Raw genomic sequence first — 21679 nt, 5'->3', positions numbered from 1 at the left:
TTTAAATCACCGATGAATCATTTGAAATGTGTGCTTCCATAGAAATGCTGGTAGAGAGTGCAAAGCTAATAACTTTAGCATCTAATTGGTTAGCCTTCAAGAACCTAGTTAACACATCACTTTGCGTTAGGCACTGCAAATATTTCTTAAGTTCCAATGCCACAGGAACCAAAGAGCACAGGGATATTTTTCTCACCTGTGTCAGTGAGCCTCAAACGACACAAATCTGTTGTAGTTTCATTTCGAGTTTGCATTAATGTGATCCCAACTCCAATGCCAGTTCTGCCTGTTTTGCCCAGTTTTACAGACCACTGAACATTCGGGTCGTGTTGGTCGGCGTGGAAGTGTGGAATGATGTCGACAAATGCTCCATAAGTCAGGACCCATTCACCAGCCTCCATGAGTTTCTGGACTGGAGGAAGATGAATCTTCTACCTCGCAAATCCCATGACAACGCACAGCTTATCAGGTAGGGAGTTCCGTCTCCTTCTGCTTAAAAAGAGTCCTGTCGACAAAGCCCTTAGTTTCACGTGCACAGCCCCAGAGCTGCCACTTTTCTGCAGAGCACGCTGCCGTGTACAAGAGGGCTTCTCAGCTCACACCAGTGGGAAAAGGCCACCCTCACCTGGAACTGAAGGTCTGTTAGGAAAGTGTCCCTCTGAGGCTGGGCGCGGTGGCTCACGCCTGTAATCCCAGCACTTTGAGAGACTGAGGCGGGCAGATCACAAGGTCAGGAGATCAAGACCATCCTGGCCAACATGGTGAAACCCCATCTCTACTAAAAATATAAAAATAAGCTGGGTATGGTGGCTTGTGCCTGTAGTCCCGACTACTTGGGAGGCTGAGGCAGGAAAATTGCTTGAACCAGGGAGTCGGAGGTTGCAGTGAGCCGAGATTGTACCATCAAACTCCAGCCTGGTGACAGAGTGAGACTCCATCTCAAAAAATAAAAATAAAAATAAAGGAAAGTGTTCATCTGAACACCCTGGGAAACCTGTCCCTCTACAGAGTTCTCATTTCCTTCTTCCAGAACCTGGACATTTTCCTCTATACCAATTTTTCTTATTTTAGCCATGATGTAAATTTGTCCTGAATAGCCTGTTTCTAAAGGCTCATCATTGTTAGTGGAAAATGTGTGTTGATACAAGATCTGAGGACAATACTTTAAGTGAATATTGTCAGATTCCTGGAGGGAAAAAAGACTTCACTCCTCCTCCTGCTTTGGCTGCTACTCTTTGGTTTTCTAGATCAGAGAATACCAGGAGTATAGCACATTAACCTCGTGTTCCCTCTTTAAATCAATATGCATCGGGTACCTGTTATGGACCGAACACAATGATGGCCAACACTGGAAATCTCCCAGCTCTCAGCAGTCTCCACTCTACTAAGAGAAGCATGAATAAAGAGGAAAATGTCAGCGTGATGAACTTGAACATGATAAACTAAGGGAAAGCATAGTTCTATTATAACACAAAAATTGGTGGGATGTTACAGATGCCTTCTTCACACTTTTTTTTGAGGAAGAATTTTTTTTTTTTTTTTTGAGACAGAGTCTCACACTGTCACCCAGGCTGGAGTGCAATGGTGAGATCTCAGCTCACTGCAACCTCTGTCTCCTGGGTTCAAGCAATTGTCCTGCCGCAGCCTCCCAAGCAGCTGAAATAGGCACCTGCCACCATGCCCAGCTAATTTTTTGTATTTTTAGTAGAGATGGGATTTCACCATGTTGGCCAGGCTGGTCTTGAACTCCTGACCCCATGATTTACCATCCTCTGCCTCTCAAAGTATTGGGTTACAGGTGTGAGACACCACACCCGGCCCAAAAAAGGAACAATCTTAAATCAGTCTAAATTAGTGTGAAGTAGATGTTTCTAGAAGCAACAAATTTTTATTTAAATCTTTAAATACTTTGTGCCACTATTCTTTTGTTGTCATGTGACATATCACAGAAATGAAAGCTTCTGGGACAGCGACTCTTTCCTTTGAGAAAACCAATGTAGCTATTGAACATTTGTGGAAGGTTAAAAAATACCAGTCCTATCCCATTGTCACTTTAGAAAATGCCTACGTCTGATGGCCGGACGCGGTGGCTCAAGCCTGTAATCCCAGCACTTTGGGAGGCTGAGGCGGGTGGATCACGAGGTCGAGAGATCGAGACCATCCTGGTCAACATGGGGAAACCCCATCTCTACTAAAAATAGAAAAAATTAGCTGGGCATGGTGGCACATGCCTGTAATCCCAGCTACTCAGGAGGCTGAGGCAGGAGAATTGCTTGAACCCAGGAGGCGGAGGTTGCAGTGAGCCGAGATCGCGCCATTGCACTCCAGCCTGGGTAACAAGAGTGAAACTCCATCTCAAAAAAAAAAAAAAAAAAAAGAAAGAAAAAGAAAAAGAAAATGCCTACGTCTGAACTGAGGCTGTGGGCATTCCTTAATAATTTGCTTTGGCCATTTTCACAGGGTTCCCCCTGCCCCCACCTTTGAATATTTGTGGTTGCCTCACATTTTATGCATTGATTAGTCCTGAACTACTAAAAGTATATTTTATATATTTTGAGTCAGAGCATTTTGATATTTTTCCCAAATGGAGTCTGTCCAACTTGAACATCTGGAAATAAATTATCGTCTTATATAACCTTATTATTTATATACATGTATAATTGTATCTGTTCATATAGTCTATGTAGATGTAAATAAGGACTGAAATTTCTACTACTGTAAATATTAGTGGGATAGGTGAATAGAGAGGGAAGGGGGTGGAGAGAGAGAGAAAGAGAGGGAAGGAAGAATGGAGGGAGGAAGGGAGGGAGAAGGTTTTATATATACTTATCACCTTCTGTTCAATTGACCGTAGCTAAAATATCTAACTTTTCAAACAATATATCTGTATACATACATGGCCAAGATAGCATTGGTAAGTCATTTGATTCCTTTAAAGGAAATTCAACAAATACAGTGTTTCGTTTTTCATGCCTGAGGTTGGAATTAACAGCATTTGTGTTCAACAGGCCCTTGGTGTCATTAGATCCATGATTAGGTTAAGATTCCAGACAGAAGGATGACTGCATTGAAGCCATGAAGTCCCCTTGCAGAAGGCTCCTCCCGAGGTGCCAAGGCTTTGTGGGTGCTCACCTGTTCTACACTAGCTCCAGGATTGATCATTTTCCTGCCAATTTCAATTTTGCAAGCTATCTTAGCAGGACGTTTTGTAGGAGTTTGGGTTTCTGGCAGAATTGTAGTAAGTTACCCAGGAAAGCAGTTAAGCTACAGCGAAAATCTAGTAAACCATCTAATGCGTTTCTTTTAGTTAACAGTGGTTCCCTGTGACTATTTTCAGCCTTCCCTCAGCAGACATTGTTTAAATGGAGCGGCTTCCTACAGCCCATTAGGAAATAGGCAGGATACAACTCATAAGTACAATGTAATAACTGGCTGTTGTCTGAGTCTTGAAAACAAAACTCTAAAAACATGATGGAACCATGATACTACTGCAGAAATAAAATTTTCAGGGAAAAAAAGGATAAAAATCACATGTGAATATACCCTCACGTTGCTATTCTTATTTTTGCATATTTTATTGTAGGAATGTCCAACAGAATTTTTAAATAAGAGAGAATGCCCCCGTTCTAATTTGATTAAAGAAAGTCCTCTCTTTTATTTCCTAGTGGAGTTTATTTCCAAGGAACCACCATCGGCATGGCCCCGATCATGAGCATGTGCACGGCGGAACAGTCTGGGGGAGTTGTCATGGTAAGCCAAGGGCATCAGGAGCTGGTTCCCCTTATTAATGATTCCCCAGGAAGTCACTACTTTGATCAGACTTTGTGAAGATAGATCCTTTCCTTTAATGCTTTTTAGATTTAACTCTATTTTTACTGTGGCTGTATTTATAATTTTTTATGTCCCACAGTATTTTAGGGACTGTTTAAAGGCAAATTGCACACAGGAAAGACGGGCATGTAAAATAGCTCAGCACAGAGGCAAGCCTACCTCTCTTTTGGAGAAACGTTTTCAACTGGGACTTTCCAAACCAGGAATTCCTCCCAGCACTGGGGTGAGCCAGGGCATTGGGGTCACCCTGGTCATGCAGCTGCTGGGACGCCCTGCGGTCTCACCAGACATTCTCATTTAAATGGTTTTCTGATGGTTCTGTCTCCAAGCCCAATGGCCCAAAGTCTGAGGTTTTTAGCTTTTTACCACTGCAAATGCTTTACATACCTTCTGGCCAGTGTACAATTTGTCTTTAAAATAACCTTATTCTTGGAAGTCAGAAACCCAGGTTTATTGCTTTACAAGGATCATTTTGTCATATATGGGCTATATATGTTTGTGAAAGGAAGTAAAATGGGAAGACTGTTAGGGGCTTGTTATGAATGTAGGAGGGAGGTAGCTTTGATAGGCTTGCCCAACAGGGAGCTTGTGCTCTACTTCATCCAATAATTAAAGGAGAGGTTTTCACCCTATGCTGTCCCTGCTCTGAAAATTTAGTGTCTCCTGTGCACCAGACCTCAGACAGGGAGTATCCTCAGAGACCATTCTTCCATCTCCATTAAACAAACAGAACCCTGCCCTCCCAAGACCGTGAGTTCCTCCACGTTTTTTAAACAGAACGTGTGTGCATGTTCAGTTGTATTACAGGGTGGAAGGAGTTATGTTCTGCTCACGATTACTTTCTCTCCACATGCTGCCTAATCAAATCTTCTTCATGAATATACGGAACCAACATTTCCCTCTTCTCCAGGTGCAGAGATTGGTAATTAATGTAAACCTGCACTAAGGTCAAAGCTGCATGGAGGGATGGCCCCCACTTAACTAGATTTCTGGTTTGAGCAAGTGACTCCCTTGTTTTCTGTGGACCTGGATGCCCTGCATGTGATTTCCACCATGGCAGTCCTTGGCAAGTTTGGTTTTTGTTGATGCCAGGTTCATTTCAGGTCAGATCCCAACTGGATTTTTACAGAGCAGACTGTAAATTTTTAAGACGGAATAATTTTGTTTCATGGTTCCATGGTCAGTTGCTACTGACTTTGCCACTTAAAGTTGGTGTAAATATTTTTGTAGAGCTGAAACTCAATTCTTCATAGGCATGGAAGTTCTGCTGCTGTGCGGAGCTGAAATACGCCTATAATCCGTCTCACTAGAGTAAGTGGCTTTCTTCAGGTTATGTCCCTTACTCCGTTTCCATACAAGCATTTTATCAAAATTCCTTCTTCAAAAGGATACCGGGAAGCCTATTTTTAAAAAGGATATATGAAAGTGAAAGTGGGAAATAGAAGCAAATTATGCACAATGCTGTAAGAATCAAGTGAAGAGCAAAGTTAATTATCAGAAAATACGTTTTAGAAATTTGACAGCAGTTAACATCATACTTAGGCATATTACTTAGGTGTTCCACATATAAGAGAAACAGCAGGTAGGATAAAAGTGCCTCGACACCTTTGATTTCTATAAAATTCATGAAATTAGCAAGATCGACATCTTAACCAGTCCCGTAAGTTCTAGACTCTCGTTCTTCTCCTGCGTCTCTAAAGCCACATTCACAGGCGTCATCTGTGACTATGCTTCATTCAAGGACCCACAAATCTAAGAGGAAGGGAGCAATGCAGCCAGACAGTGGGGATCCTCATAAAACTGAAAATAGGATTGTAGTGCTATTTCTCTATTTTTCAAAATAGAGCAAATCATTAATTTTAGTAACTTTAAGTCATTCCTTTACATCAAACTGGCCTAAAACAGCCTTAGTTTGGAAATAATAGCATGAATAAAGAGATTTTTTTTTCTTACTACAAATGTAAACTGTTTATTAAGGTCTCTTAAGAGACATTCTGGGCCGGGTGCGGTGGCTCACACCTGTGATCCCAGCGCTTTGGGAGGCCGAGACGGGTGGATCATGAGGTCAAGAGATCGAGACCATCCTGGTCAACATGGTGAAACCCCGTCTCTACTAAAAATATAAAACATTAGCTGGCCATGGTGGCATGTACCTGTAATCCCAGCTACTCAGGAGGCTGAGGCAGGAGAATTGCCTGAACCCAGGAGGCGGAGGTTGTGGTGAGCCGAGATAGCGCCATTGCACTCCAGCCTGGGTAACAAGAGTGAAACTCCGTCTCAAAAAAAAAAAAAAAGAGAGAGAGAGAAATTCTGTTTATAATCACTGATGTGTGAAACAATGTAACATAATCTGGCAACTAAAAACCAAGATATTCAATGATACAAAAGAATCAGTGAGAATATTTTTTAAGGCTGAAGTCCTAGAATTTTGTGCCAGAGCCTACTAACTTCAGCCCACGTGTTCTTAGACTGACTACATTCTCTTCACTGATGTATTATTTTTGAGAACTGATTTCCTGAAACATATTTGTAAAGCTTCCTACAACAGGAAACTCTAAAATCTAAACAAAGTTGTTCATTAGGAATTTCATCTACTCCAAGAATATCTTGGTTTCTTGACATGCCACTGTTTTCTTAGACTGAAGCCTAGTTGTAAACGCTGTCAACAAACCCACAGGCCTTTCACATGCACACTTCTATTCAGAAGCCTCACACAGACTGTCCATATCAGTGTGCTCTCTGAAATACAGTATCATACTTGTTGTAGTCCATTTTCTGTTGCTTCTAACAGAATTCTTGAAACTGGGTAATTTATAAAGAAAGGGAATTTATTTCTTACAGTTACAGAGGCTGAGAATTTCAGCGTAGAGGGACACACCTGAGAGGGCCTTCATGCGGGTGAGGACTCTCTGCAGAGTCCCAAGGCAGTGTGGGGCATCACATGGCGAGGGGCTGCCCGTGCTAGCTCAGGTCTCTCTTCTTTTTATAAAGCCACGGGTCCTACTCTCCTGATAACCCATTAATGTGTTAACCCATTAGTCCATTAATCCGTGAATGGGTTAATATATTATAAGGGCAGAGTCCTCGTGACCCAATCACTTCTTAGAGGCCCCATGTCCAGTACTGCCATATTGAGGATTAAGTTTCAGCATGCGTTTTGGAGGGAACAAGCATTCAAATGGTAGAAGCACTGTTTCTTGGAAGCCTCTAGGAAAACCTCTTATCTCTTTCCTAAGCAGCACAAAGCAAGATTCAAGCAGCGTTCTTTCCTTTCTCCGTGGTATATAGACCTTTTCAGACATGCTATATATAGGCACTCTTTCTGTAGATCATATACGCTAATTAACTAATTTCTGTTTGTAAAAGTTAAGTAACTATATTCTTTAGTTAATTTCTAGTATCTATTTGAGCCAAGCCATCCAGGCACTCCACTAAGTTAGGGGTAGCCAAGTAGTGCTTGGTGAATGGAGAAGCCACCTTCCACATCCAAGCAAAAGGTTAATGAACCCCCGACCACAAGAGTCAGAGAATCGGGACACCTCCTATTTCCAAAGTGTGCCTGGCAACACAAAGGGCCAACAAGAATAAGACATAACCGGATTATGCTTTTAAATGAATGGCTCTTCAAACAGATGACTCGATGTGGTCAGATTTATTGTGAAGTATTGTGAATTTTCCAACTATCCTCCCCAACCAAGCACACAGGAAGAGGCAGGCTCAATGACAACCTCTCAGGGCTCATTTGGAATGTCACAAAGCATGCGTGTGCCTATCAACTTCATATCAGCATCATCTCAGTTGAGGGTAAAATGATACTTCTGTTGCCCATGAAGGAATGAGCTTTTCCTAGGATGCAGGATGACTTTTTGCTTCACTCAGCGGAAGAGTTGTGGAGCAATTGTAGGAAGCAGGATGGACACCCTGGCTTGAAGATGTCCTATAAAAACAGAAAGAATCAAACGTGTATACGTGAGGCATACAGACATTCGTCAGCAGAAGGGCCCCCAAATTGGTTCAATGAAATGTCAAATTATCTATTTTTAAGTTTAAATGTTAGCATTTTACCTTAGTCCCTTATAGGAAATTAGATTAAGTCAAATGTTAGTGAAAGTATATGTCTGTGGGGAGGGAGGCCTGGGACATAAGGACAAGAAGATATGAATTATACACCTGTGCTTTTGTGTTTTCTTTGAGGACCATTCAGACAGTCCCCTTGGTGCAGCTGTAACCCTGGCACACGAGCTGGGCCACAATTTCGGGATGAATCATGACACACTGGAAAGGGGCTGTAGCTGTCAAACAGCGGCTAAGAAAGGAGGCTGCATCATGAACCCTTCCACCGGGCAAGTACCATCGCTTCTGTCCACTTTGAGAGTGTGCACAGCTCGAAGTGTGTGTTGGGAACCAGATGAGTCAAAGTTTCCCTGATTTTCTGATCAGAGCAGCCAGGGAAGTTTCCAAAAAGGAATTCCTTCCCAAGTAGCAAGAGTGGCCTGTGTTACTCCAGAGAGCCATGGACAGCCAGACGGCAATGCTACGTGCTGTGAGGGTTGACCTTTTCCTTCAGGAGCGGTTGGGATGGATGCTATCTGTGTTTAGAAATTGTAAATTATCTTCCTGTCCTGGCAAGTGTTTTTTATTTGAGCCTATGGCTCCAGCTGCCAGGGAGTCCCAGGAACCAGCCATCTGAAAGCCTGAGCAGAGGTGAGATGGGCCACGTGTCTTTAGAAGGTGCTGGGTAGAAGGTATTTATTTCCCTGGGGTTGGCCCTAGGGTGTTTCTGAAGTGTGTTAGTAGCTTGGAGGTTTGTAGTGTCTCTGCCTCTGATATCATGTCACCTTACCAGATCTTAGAGGCTTAAATGAAATGATTTCTCTGCTTTGGTAAGTTATGTTGCTCTTCCTTATTTGACGCTTTCCTGAAACTCCAGACTTGGTTCAACCAGAAAAGAGCAAGAAAGTTTCATTATTCAGAGTGTTCCAATGAGGTGGAAGCAGATGCAACATGGAATGATTAGAGATTCAGATGTGTTCTTACATCTCTAAAGGGCTTATCCCAAACTAGAACTTTGTGCTAGTTTAAGAAGATTCTCATTAGTAAGGGGAAACATGCACTGGGTACAATGCTATCTTCTTTATTCTACCTTGAAACTTTATAAACACTTTCATGGAACATTCCAGCCATGCTTGCTCTCTGGGTTTCCCAAAAGGAGACACTGGGGCAAGAGGCAAGTGCTCTAAATAGCCCAAAGACTCGTCTCTGTGAAGACTTGCTGGCCAAGGGACAAGTGTGGTGTGAGGGGATACCTGCTAATGTGGTAATGCAATTTAAAAGACCCAGTAGAGGGAGGAATTGTTAAAGAATGTGTCTGCACTTTTTTAAAGCAATAGCTTTCTGGGCCTCCTGGGAAATAGTTTGTAGGGCAATGAGTTGCCCTTAAAACGAGGACTGGACAGAACCACACAGCTCATCAGGGTATCGTCATTTCATGTGAGCCGTCGGGAGGTATCTTCTTACAGCAAGTGACTGATTCTTCATGTCCATCACCACCATTTGAGCAGAGCCTTTAGGGGCATCTTTCTTCTTGTGGTTTTCTCTTAAGCATAATCGTTTTTTGTTTGTTTGTTTGTTTGTTTGTTTTTTGAGATGGAATCTTGCTCTGTCACCCAGGCTGGAGTGCAGTGGCGTGATCTTGGCCTGCTGCAACCTCCACCTCCAGTGTTCAAGCGATTCTCCTGCCTCAGCCTCCCAAGTAGCTGGGACTACAGGCGTGCACCACCATGCCTGGCTAATTTTTGTATATTTAGTAGAGACAGGGTTTTACCATATTGATCAGATTGGTATTGAATTCCTGACCTCATGATCCACCGGCCTCGGCCTCCCAGAGTACTGGGAATACAGGTGTGAACCACTGTGCCCAACCTCTTAAGCATAATTCAAGGGAGTCACCAAGACTTTGTTGAGGAAGTTGCTCTATGAGTATGTAATGGCAGAAACCAAGGATCTGTACACAAAGTGAAGGTATCTTAGACCAACACCAACCAATAGGAAATGAAATATTGCAAAACTCAAGATACTATCCAGTGTGCCTCTCCACAAGGGAGGCCATCCTAAAAAGTAATGTGTCCCTAGTCACTAAAGGTGTCTGAGCAGAGGCACAATAATTGTTTGCTGGACATTTGGGGCAAGGATTTCCTTCTTAGGGTATAAGGTTGGACCAAGGTCCTGTAGATGCCTTCTATTTCCAACATTTCACAAGCCCCAGTAGTGATGCTGGGCCACATGCTGGATGACTTTCAGAGAGGAAGTTTGGCAGGACATGCAATTGAGTGGTCTTTGTGTTTTCTCACTCTTGGTGAACTCATACAATAGCCATAGAAAATGCACTCTGTGTCTGATTTCCCAGATCATCAAATGAGCACAAATACATTAGCCTATGGGCCTCCAGATATGGTTCCTTATGACTAAGATCATGTTGTTAATATTGTTAATGTTTTAGAATTAATGATAAACCAATGGAAGAGAGGAAAGCCTAGATTGGGAATGCTGGACTTGAAGAGATCTGGTTGTCCCAATTCTCACACCATTTTAAGAATAATATAGGCAGGTTAGTAACCCCATGGCTCTTACATTCCTCATCAGTAAGATGAGTGAGTCAGTCTTCATGCATCCATCCCTCCAACCATCCATCCATCCATCCAACCATCTATCCAACCAACCTTCCATCCATCCATCCATCCATCCATTCAACCATCCATCCATCCATCCCTCCAACCATCCATCCATCCATCCAACCATCCATCCAACCAACCATCCTTCCATCCAACCATCCGTCCAACCAACCATCCTTCCATCCAACCATCCATCCATCCATCCATCCATCCATCCATCCAACCATCCAACCATCCATCCAACCAACCATCTATCCATCCATCCATCCGTCCAACCAACCATCCATCCATCCATCCCTCCAACCATCCATCCATCCATCCATCCATCCACCCTTCCACCCTTCCTTCTTCCTTTTTCTCCTTCTTTCCATCTGTCTATTCATCCACTTACTTGTTCACATAATAAACAAATATTTTTGATCCCTGTGCTTGTGGGAAGGAATACATAGACGAAGACTCTACAGCTCTAAAAATTATATAAATCTGAAGGCACAATAGCAAGCTACATTTTCTGGCACTCTATATAGTTTTATACAAATCCATTTCAATTGGAAAGTCTTTGTGGCAGTGCTGAAGAATGCAAGCCAGATTGCCCCAGCAATATTCGAACACCATAGGTAGAAATCGTGTTGTTAAGAGCTCAGCAAATCATTTAAAAGGCGTTTTCACCCCTTACCAGGGGTTTGCTTAATAGCCTTTATTTGATTTATACCATATTAGCAATTTCTGAGTTTTCTCTTTTGCTGACCTTGTGCTTTTGTGTAAATCTTTTCTATTTGCTTCTCATTTATGGTCCCACATTCCTGTCCAAGGAGTGGTGTTTTTAATTTTCTCAGATGGAAAACAACTTCCTAAGCAAGTAGGTGAATTAATCACAAAAGCCCACAGTGAGGGGGAGGTCAAGTGGCCCAGCCAACCCCCGGTCATCCATCATCCGTGGTAGAGTTTCCCCAGCTGCCCCAGCATCATCTCAAAGTGGTGTTTCTCTTACCTCATAGTGTCTCTGAGAGAGTGGGAGAATTGACTCAATAAGATCACATGTCTGTAAATTGTAAATCATCCCACAAAGATGGTATTATTATTACTTAGCTTACAGAGATGTCGGAACTATCAAAAATTTAATGGCTTTTTTTCAGAATTCCCACTCATCATTGGTGGAAAGACTTCCCGTGGCCTTAGCATTCACCCAGCAGCATGTCCAGTTTCCGCGTGATGATGGCTCGTTTTAAACTGGCCCACATCCAAACACCAACCTGTGTCTGTCTTCCTCCTCTCCACCCCTGATGGAGGCCTGGGGATGTCAGTTAATTTCAGTCTCAGTGAATCAGTAACTGCTTTAATGGTATTAACATCTCAGAATCAAAAAGAACCAAGTAACTATATGTATATATATATAAGCATATCCCTTCCTATACCTTGTTTATTCTTCATCAAAACATTACAGAATCCTAACTCTGAAAACGTTAACCAACTGCTGTCACTGACAAATGGGATCTGAGGCCTGCAAATACTAGGATAGAGTCCTATTTTAACTTGAGTCTTGTGACTTCAGCTGCACATTGCAGGATGGTTGGAGGGGGTTCCTTATGGATTGTATCATTAATTACTGCAAGGCTTTAAGTGTGTGTGAGAGTGTGTGTTTTATGTCTCTGAACATTTAAGACTTGTCTTGGAAATGACTCTTTGGCAAAAGCTGTATCTGGGGATTCCTGTAGGAGTTAGACTCAGTTGAGTCTATCCATTAATGAGCTTGGAGCCCTTGGTCTTAGAGAGGTGAGGGCTACGTACGCTGCATTTATAGGAGTAAGAAAATTGTGAACCACTTGAACACCCCCAGGAAAGAATGTTTAGCATAATAGTAAATATCACTTCCTAGAGTAGGAAAATAGGCTACATTAACATTCAAAAAATTACTCTTACAGATCCCCCTTTGTTTTTCAGAAAGTTTTCTGTTAAATGGGGTTGTAGGAATTGGGCCCTCTCCTCAGGCAGGGCAGGTGAATCTGCCCCTGCCCCTGTTCCACACTGAGAGGTGTTAGGAGCACAACCATGAACAGGACAACTGGTGTTCTAATGGGGAAAACAACTGAAAAATGGAAAATGTAAAACTTGTAGACTGGGCCAGGGGCAGTGGCTCATGCCTGTAATCCCAGCACTTTGGGAGGCTGAAGCAGGAGGATTGCTGGCAACCAGGAGTTCAAGACCAGTCTGGGCAACTTAGCAAGACCCTGTCTCTATTTAAAAAATAATAAAAATAATGAATTGCAGGTTGGAAGGAGTGCTGTCAAGGAAGCAAAAGAAGAAGACAAAGAGGGGAAACGTGGGCTGGGGGGGGCCCACTTTTAGTGAGGGTTTGGGGGAGACCAAAAGGAAGAGAGGGATGGAGAGCCTGCAAAGCATGGAAGGAAGGGAGTTTGGGTGCAGGGGACCATGGGCCCATGGGCACTGTGGGGACCCCTTGCTGCCAGGAGCCTTGGGACTGTTGGGGGCTGGAGGGAAGTGATGCTGGATCGAAATGGAGGAACCAGAGCCAGCAAAGCCTAGTCGGCCAGAGTAGGAATGTGGATTCTTATCTGCAGAGCAGTGGGGCATCGCTGAAGCTTCTCAGGCAAGACAGGAATATGATCGGATTTCTTTTGTAAGATTTCTTCATTTTTAAGGAGTCTCTGCAGCCTCTGAGATATTGTAGTTTGTCAAGTTAAGGGGCTTTCTGTCTGTACAAAAAAGAAGGAGGCTTCCTGTAGAAGAACAAGTAATAATAGTGTATCAATTCTCATTTAATTTCCGTGTAATTCATAGGCATTTGGAAAGTGGGAAGAGGAAGGATCCTTCATTAGCATGCCAGGCACTCGTCACGCCAGGCTCCACACTCCCCTCTCCAGCCTCGTACACTTGATGAAAAAGGTTTCTTTTTGTTTAAGATTTCTTTTTCCTTTTCCTATGGTGAGCATCCCTTAAGGATTTTATGTCAGAGAGCCACCAAAGAGCACTTCCACATTTTCTTTGTGTGTATCTGAAAAGAAGGACAACCACAGTTGCCACGCTGATGAAGTCAGGAGTTTGTTTGGGTTTTGCTGGGTCTATACTGGCAAATGACTTCAACTGAGGAGCATGTCCTCAGCTGCCAACTGGAAGTGGGGGCAGGGTGTTGTGTACTGAGGATAATGTAGGATGAGAAAATAAGCAAATGAGGGTGACCCCTGCTCTCCCGTGGCGCTAATCATTCACTTGAAGCTCAGGTCAGACCTTCTGCAACCTACACCCAGATCAAATAACCACGTTCAAGGAGAATGTGTTCTCATCCTTCCCCCACAAGCACGTATGATTGGCTCATCTGATTCCATTTGGGACACATTTGTGGTATACCTACTTGCGACACAGCTCCCTGGAACACAACCAGATGTGCCGCCAGGTCTGGGTGGCCTCCACCCAAGGTCAGCCTTTTTTTTTTTTTTTTTTTTTTGAGACAGAGTCTCTACCTGTCACCCAGGCTAGAGTGTGCAGTGGCACGATCTCAGCTCACTGCAACCTCTGCCTTCTGGGTTCAAGCAGTCCTCCCACCTCAGCCTCCCAAGTAGCTGGGATTACAGGTGTGCACCACCATGCCCCGCTAATTTTCTTTGTATTTTTAGTAGGGGTTCCATCATGTTGGCCAAGCTGGTTTTAAACTCCTAACCTCAAGTGATCTGCTCGCCTTGGCCTCCCAGAGTCCTAGGAATGCGGGTGTAAGAGACCATGCCCAGCCTCAGCCTTCTCTAATGACAGCAGAGAAGACAGCAGCCCTGTCCCTGACTCAGGACAAGCTCACCGTGGGAACTAGGGTCAACAGACGAGCAGCTGGCCACCAGCCAGAGCAAAGCCACTCATTTACTCAACTTGTACTTACTGTGTACCCTCTGTGAGCCAGGTCCTGGGGAGCAGATTCGCTGGGGGCCCAGAAACACGAGGCAGGATCCTGGACTTCAGGGACCTCACTGCAGGGCACCCCATCCAATCCGCTTATGCAATCCTGAGTATCAAGCATCTTCTAGAAGTTATTTCAGTGTGTGCCTTTAAAAGACAAGGAGAAAATGTAAACATAACCACAGTACCATTTCACATCTTTTAAAAAGTGACAAAAATAATCTATTGCAAACAGGGAGCAAAGGGTAGAAAAGGCAGTAGGCAGAGAAGATATCCCAGAATAGAGTCTAGCCTAAACTGATCTCAGAAGAATTAAATACAGACTGAGCAGACCTCGCCCTAAAAATTCCTAGCTCCGACTGTGGGAAAACCGGATTTCTCTTGGAAGAGATTTCTGCCTGAAAAGGTGTTTTGAGAGGATAAAATGAACTGCAATTTTCAGTGAAAAAAAAAATCTCCTGGGGGCTTTGGAAGTGACAGAAATTCAATGTAGCAGGAAAAGTCCACACTTTGTAGAACTTGCTTTTCCTGAAAATCAGGACACAATACATGTGATTAGAATTCTCCCTCGATCTTTGGGGTGCTGTTTGAGAGTATAAAATACATTTGTCATACCGGAATTTTACCAAGATGGAATTGGAGGAAATTATTTTCCCATCTCAGCTCTTCATTTGAAAGTGATAATTTTTTTCTCAATGAAAAGTTTAAGAAAAATCTTCATTTCCTTCCTCAAAGCATTAGGTGAAAAAATGGACATCTTTATCCAGAGACAGAGAGAGAGAAAAAAAGGAGGAACAGCTACAGAATGAGGAACTCTGCTAAGATGAATACTAGTCAGAATCAATTTAATTAATCAGCCAGAGTAATGGAGCCAGCTGTACCCTGACGTTATCATAGGAAAAACCAACTGGCAGGAGGGATTCCTGAAAACAGTTCAAGAAGGGCGCATCATATAGAGCCTGTTCTTGCTTCCTCTCCATGTAATTAGACATTACTCCTTGGATAATGAAGGAATTTGTCTGCAATTAATGCTGTTAAAATACTAAAAGCTGCTGCGCGAGGTAGAATTGTCCTCCCCTGCTAAGCTGGACACAAAACAGAGATCAGCTCGGGAGGCTGATTCTGCGTGACCACTGCTCCTTGAATATCCAATTTAGAGGAATGAATGCAGACACACTGACATTGACCCTAGAGGATTGCATTCATGGTGTCCTGTTTTATCGATGAGCTTTTTTTCTTCTTTTGAGATGAAGTCTTGCTCCATCACCTAGGCTGAAGGACAGTGGCATCATCTTTGCTCACTGCAGCCTCTGCCTCCTGGCAATTCTCCTGCCTCAGCCACCCTAGTAGCTGGGATTACAAGTACATGCCACCATGCCCAGCTAATTTTTGTTTTTTAGTAGAGATGGGGTTTCTCCATGTTGGCTAGAATGATCTCAAACTCCTGACCTCAAATGATCCACCTGCCTCGGCCTCCCAAAGTGCTGGGATTACAGGCGTGAGCCACTGCACTTGGCCCATAGCTGAACTTAATGAGATGGGCATGACTATACCCATGCTATTTTATTTTATTTTATATTTTATTTTTTGAGACAAAGCCTCACTCTGGCTGGTGTACATTGGCCTGATCTTGGCTCACTGCACCTTCTGCCTCCTGGATTCAAGTGATTCTTGTGCCTCAGCCTCCCTGGGATTGCAAGCATGCACCACCACACCTGCCTGATTGTTGGTATTTTTAGTAGAGATGGGGTTTTACCATGTTGACCAGGCTGATCTCAAATTCCTGGCCTCAAGTGATCAACCTGCCTTGGCCTCCCAAAGTTACAGGCGTGAGCCACCACACCTGGCCAAATATACCCATATTATATTTGCATTTTTTCAGACCAAACTAAGTAGAAGCCCCTGGACATAAAGTCAAGTGGCTTCCCGGTGTGTTTGACACGTGGAAGTGGCCGTGAGCACATCTGGGCTTTATGTGAGGACGAAATCTCCCTCAGTACAGAGCAGTGTCCCTGTACAACCTCTGGGAGGTGGAAGGTGGCCCCATTTTTAAGCCATTTAATTCTGCAAACCTCCTTTAATTTATGTTCCAACAGCAGAGAATTCTTTCCTGTCACTGGCTCGTTAACCCAGAATTTTATTTGTCATAGAGCGTGTGTGAAAACATTTCAGCTGAAATCCTGCCAATCCCACAATCCCCCTCCCACACACTTACCCCCTTGGCTTCCTCCTCTCCCCAGGCACAGAGGCCACAGTGTGGAGTAAAGGGTAATTTCTGGACTTCTCTGCAACAGACAATATCTAAAAGGACTTATTTTCAGCTCCACAAGGTCAGGAATTTGTGTTTTGTTTCTTGCTGAAACCCCAGCACCTAGAACAGTGCCTGACAATAGAAGAACTCAGTAAATACTGCTTGACTGAAAGAATCCATGAGTGGGTGGGTGGGTGGAAGGATAGATAAATAGATGATGGGTAGATGGGTTAGTGGATGAATGGATAATGGGAGGTGCAATGACGGATGCATGGATGGACGGATGGATGGAAAGATGGATGGAAAGAAGGAAGGATGCATAGATGGATAAATAGATGATAGGTAGATGGATAAGTGGATGAATAGATAATGGGTAGGTGGAAAATGGATGGATAATGGATAGATGGTACAATGGACAGATGGATCAATGTTGGCTGGGTGGGTGGATGGAGAGAGTGATGGTGAGTACAGCACAATTAGATAAGTGCAGAGTGGGGCTTTCTCCTCCCCATCTGTGTAATGGCTAAACTCTGGGGAGGAGGCTCTGGGGCTACTGTCTTTTGTACTAAATCTAGCAATTGCAGCATTTTCATTTTCGTTTTTTGTTTATTCCACATCATTCTGCAATGGATTTACAATAGTTTACAATAATAGACACAATACAATAAATAGAAGAAAATAAAAAACGAAATAGAGCCAAGAAAACCCAGATAAATAGGAGACAGAGTCCACTGTTTTTCTGTACGTTCTCCATGAAGACCTGGGTGAGGGGAAAATTTTGCTTGCAAAAGTAGAGTCTTTCCAGTAGGGGCTTCCCCTGAAAGCCTTTGCTTAATTTAGCTAAAGTAGGAGGAGAGAGATCAAAAATAGCAAATCTAAAAGTAGTTGTGAGCATAGGACTTTGTAGGCCCACTGTCAAGTTTACAAAGAACTTTGGCATTTCCATTCATTGTCACAGCCCTGAAAATAAAGAATGGATACAATCGTCTCCATTTTACAGGTGAGCAAACTGAGGCTCAGGAAGGCCAGAGGGCCCGCAGGTGGTCGGGGTCATTCTGGATCTCAGCCTGCAGCCTCCGGCTCCTGATCCATTGTTTGGCCTTTCACCGGCTACCTGTGAACCTTTTGGCTCCCAGGCATGGGGATGGGGAGGGCTGAGAGGGACAGCTTTTCCCCATTCTTGAGGGCCACATTGCCCTGGTGGTAACTTTAGTGTCAGTTGCTCAATGGGGCAAGAACAGGGCGCATGCACACTTCAGCCCTGGTGGCAGGCTTGGAGGTAGCCACCGTGACTGCTTTTCCTTAACATTTGATTAGAAGCCTCTACCCTGTTATAGACTTGCTAAATCAGCAGAAAGAACTGGTGTAATCTGTGCAGGTCTGTCTACTGGGATAGGAAGAAAGGGTGGCATCATTTCACACATGTCCCCTGTCCCTTATGTACCACTATGTCTGTCCATGTCTACAAGAATCTGTTTCCCCAACAACCCCCACACAAAGTCAGCAGGCGTTTCTTGCAATGAAGCCGAGCAGCTCATCTGATACGTTGCCTCTGATGGGCTGAGGCCCTTTTAATGTGGACACTGTGTCCCCTGCTCCTGGGTTCTTGGCCTTTCAGGATTTGGTTCAGGAGGAAGCAGCCATCATAACTCAGAAGTGAAAAGTCTGCTTTCTGGTAACATCCAGAAGCCTCTTGTACTTGTCTCAACTGACCAGAGCTCAGCTGGCATCTTTATTAAAAATTCTGGGAAATCATATTTGCACTTTAATTGGTTTCAGGAACAGAGGTCAAAGTTCACAAGTTAAGACCATGATTTATAATGTGCTGCAGATGGGTGTGTTCTGGGGCCCAGGTGTTTGCTATTAACAGTGGAAATGTCCTACTAAAGATGTTTGATCATTTGCTCCTGGCCTGGTGGTTTTCTTAGCTTTCTGCGGTCCATCGGGTTAGCCCACTGGGTCAGCGTGCAGTTATAAGGCAGTCACTTTCCGTTTCTGGAGTGGACGTGAGGATGGATTGCCCCGTTAGCTTCAACCTCAGTTCTGTTCTGTCGTCTGAGCATGTGTTCTCAATGCTGTGTCCCTGTGCACCATTGGGCAGGCAGAGTGGGCTGACTCTGACCCTGTTCTCTTTCCCATCACATCTCGAGGAGCCATGAGCTTGTTTTCCCCGCCTGCAGCTCATTAGGATATGAACGGGCTCACAGCCCTTCTCAGGTGTGCACGATCTGGCCCAGGTTTCGCCTCAGGTGTGCTGGATAAATCCCAAGACCTGGCTTTCATGTTCTGTTACACCGAAGACCTTTAGGGAGATGCTCCAAGGTGCACCTGGAAGGAAGTATAGGACCTTGGGATTCCTTCTGTTTGCCTCTGGCTCCAGGGAGCCCTTTGGCATCAGGCAGCTGCCTCTCCTGTGGATGCTGCCGCTGCTGGCATAGCCGTTTGTGCTGGGTCATGCCTGAGGCTGCCCCGAGGCCCTGCCCTGGGGCAGCTCCTGGCAGATGCTCTAGGAGCAGCTGACAGCCCTTAAGAGCCTGTGGTTGAGCGGGAAGAACACAGGCCTTCCAGTCGGAGATCTGTGCTTTCAGTCTCCATGCCGGAACTGCAGGATCCCAGCAAGGAACCAAGCTGTCTGACTCAGTTTCCTCATCTCTAAAATAGGAGTCCTGATTGGCTCACAGGGGTGCCAGTGAGAGAACGTCTGCCAGGCTCCTGATCCCAGCAGGGGTTCACTCAACAAATAGTGGCTGCTATCCAGCCCCGCTCTGGGCAAGATGGAGTAAAACGCCTCTAAAATGAGAGGACCTCCTTGCATCCAGGGCAGTCCTGCCACGGCACTGAGCAGGAGGCCAGTCCCTGCGATTACAGATGCCACCACCTTGGCCTCACAGGCAGGCTACGTGGTTGCACCTAAATTCTGTGCATGGTGATTGGAAGTTTTTCTTCCTGGGCATAGCTGGAGAAAGACCTAAAGACTTTCCTGAAGATGGCCCTAGAATTTTTGGTTTGCAACTTGACCAAGCAACGTCTATTCCCGCTGCTGCAGTCTCCTGCCCCCTCGTACTGTAAGCGAACTTTGCTCTCACCTGAGAAGAGAAGATGGAATTCATATTGGGCTTATGCTCCTCCAGGGACTAGGAATAAGTAGAATTGGCTGTGAGCTAAGAATTACTACGTCATTTTTGAAAAAGCTCAGCAAGCTAGTCATGGAATGAATGATAAAAGATGTGGCCACTGTGGTGGCTCATTCCTGGAATCCAAGCGCTTTGGGAGGCCGAGGTAGATGGATCACCTGACGTCAGAAGTTTGAGACCATCCTGGCCATGGGGAAACCTCCTCTCTACTAAAAATACAATTAGCCAGGCATGGTGGTGGGCACCTGTAATCCCAGCTACTCAGTAGGCTGAGGCAGGAGAGTCGCTTGAACCTGGGAGGCAGAGGTTACAGTCAGCTGAGATTGTGCCATTGCACACCAGCCTGGGCCACAGAGTGAGATTCCGTATTTAAAAAAATAATTAAATTTGAAAAAAAAGAGCGAGTCATTAGATTGTCTTCTCCGGAGAATGGATCTCATGATTTGTGGCCATTTCTCACTCTGAGCTCGGTGCCTGGCCTTGACTATGGTCAGGAAATGGACAGAGGAGGATGTGGAGTGAGCTCACGTGACATGAGCTTTAGGAAAAGGGCCAGAAATCGCTTTCAGGAACAGGAAACAACCACAGCGGCATAACAGGCAACAGCCATCTCGATGGCGTTTGTTTGTTTCGTTCGTGGGTAGCTTTGCAGGTCGGTTGTGCTCGTAACGGCATGCTCTTGTCCAGCTAAGGAAAAACTGGCCCTTCCAGAATGGAACAGACTCTTTTGCTTCTTTGACACCATGTATGTTTTAAATGGAGGGATGATCTTTAACCATTTGCTCATTCCTTCGCCTCCTGAATTATCTTGATCTCAATTTACTTATAATTTGTGGTTTTACAGTGTAAAGCATGCTCTATTTTGGCTACAAATAATAAATTGTACACCCTATTGGAAATGTTTTTAAACACTACCATTTACAGGGGATTAGCAATCAGCAATTTGAAATGGCTGAAGTGGCAACCCTGAATGGGAGAAAAACACTTCTTTTGCCTGTCAGTACCGGGAGCCAGCATTTCACAGTGCTTGGAAGTTAACCAGACTTGCACATTTTTGTTTGAAGCTCGTTTATCCTGCTGTTCAGTGCAATGAGGGAGTTGTTACCCCTATCTTATAGGTGTAAAAATGGAGGCTGAGTGAAGTGTGGATGGATGGGGTGCTCAGACATAGGCTTCCGATTTTACTACCTGTCCACCTCCTCCTCACCACACGCCCAGGTAAAGGAGAGCCTCCCGGGTCTGCTGAATCTGTGGCTTCTGCTGTGAGGAAAAAACAAAATTCCATTTTGGTCTGCAAAAAGCAACCAGTGGGAAGCAGGATGTCAGCAACGTATCTTCCAAAACCAGTTAGCCCTTTACCCTCTAATCATTTATCAGCTGCGGGCGATGTGAGGTTTTCTTTGTTTGTTTTTGCTTTTGTTTTTGTTTTTTTCCAATCAGAGAAATCTGGATGGCTTCCCGTCCCCCGTTCCCTGCAATGTTGGCTTTTCCTGTCACACGGTTGTGTCATCTCCCAGCTGTTCTCAGCCGCTGCCCGGCTGTTCCATCCTTCTTCCTCGGTCACTTCCACTCCTTTCCTGCCATCGGCACTCGAATAGATGTAGCCCCTGAGCTTGGAGCTGGGGGATTAGTGCGCGTTTATTAATGAGGCTGCAGAGTCACAGGAAGCAGCGGGACTGTGACCTGCAGCTCCCCCAGCCCCACCCGAATCCAGCCTGATTATAGCTGCTTTCTCTAGATGACTAATTTCCAGCAAGAAAAGCAGTTGTCTCAGAATCGTACCCAGAGAGCTTTTGCAAGGCAGATAACTCCCGACTTTCACTGTCAAGGTTGATAAATTGGCCTAATGTGATTCACCCCCAAGAATATAGCAGTGAGACACACAATAG

At 44.5% G+C, this 21679-nt stretch overlaps 1 protein-coding gene across 1 annotated transcript in view; it reads left to right on the top strand.

Moving 5' to 3' along the window:
• Positions 1 to 21679, top strand: part of ADAM12 (ADAM metallopeptidase domain 12) — a 376200-nt gene that overhangs the window by 285682 nt on the left and 68839 nt on the right. Inside the window, exons 9-11 of the mRNA XM_074383072.1 lie at positions 300 to 469; positions 3666 to 3750; positions 8026 to 8174. Coding sequence (XP_074239173.1) covers positions 300 to 469; positions 3666 to 3750; positions 8026 to 8174 — 404 coding nt within the window. The remainder of the gene's footprint in view (positions 1 to 299; positions 470 to 3665; positions 3751 to 8025; positions 8175 to 21679) is intronic.

The sequence above is a fragment of the Saimiri boliviensis genome, chromosome 12, assembly GCF_048565385.1.
Source record: "Saimiri boliviensis isolate mSaiBol1 chromosome 12, mSaiBol1.pri, whole genome shotgun sequence".
NCBI classification, from domain to species: Eukaryota; Metazoa; Chordata; class Mammalia; order Primates; family Cebidae; genus Saimiri; species Saimiri boliviensis.
This window is presented reverse-complemented; position numbering and strand designations above follow the sequence as displayed.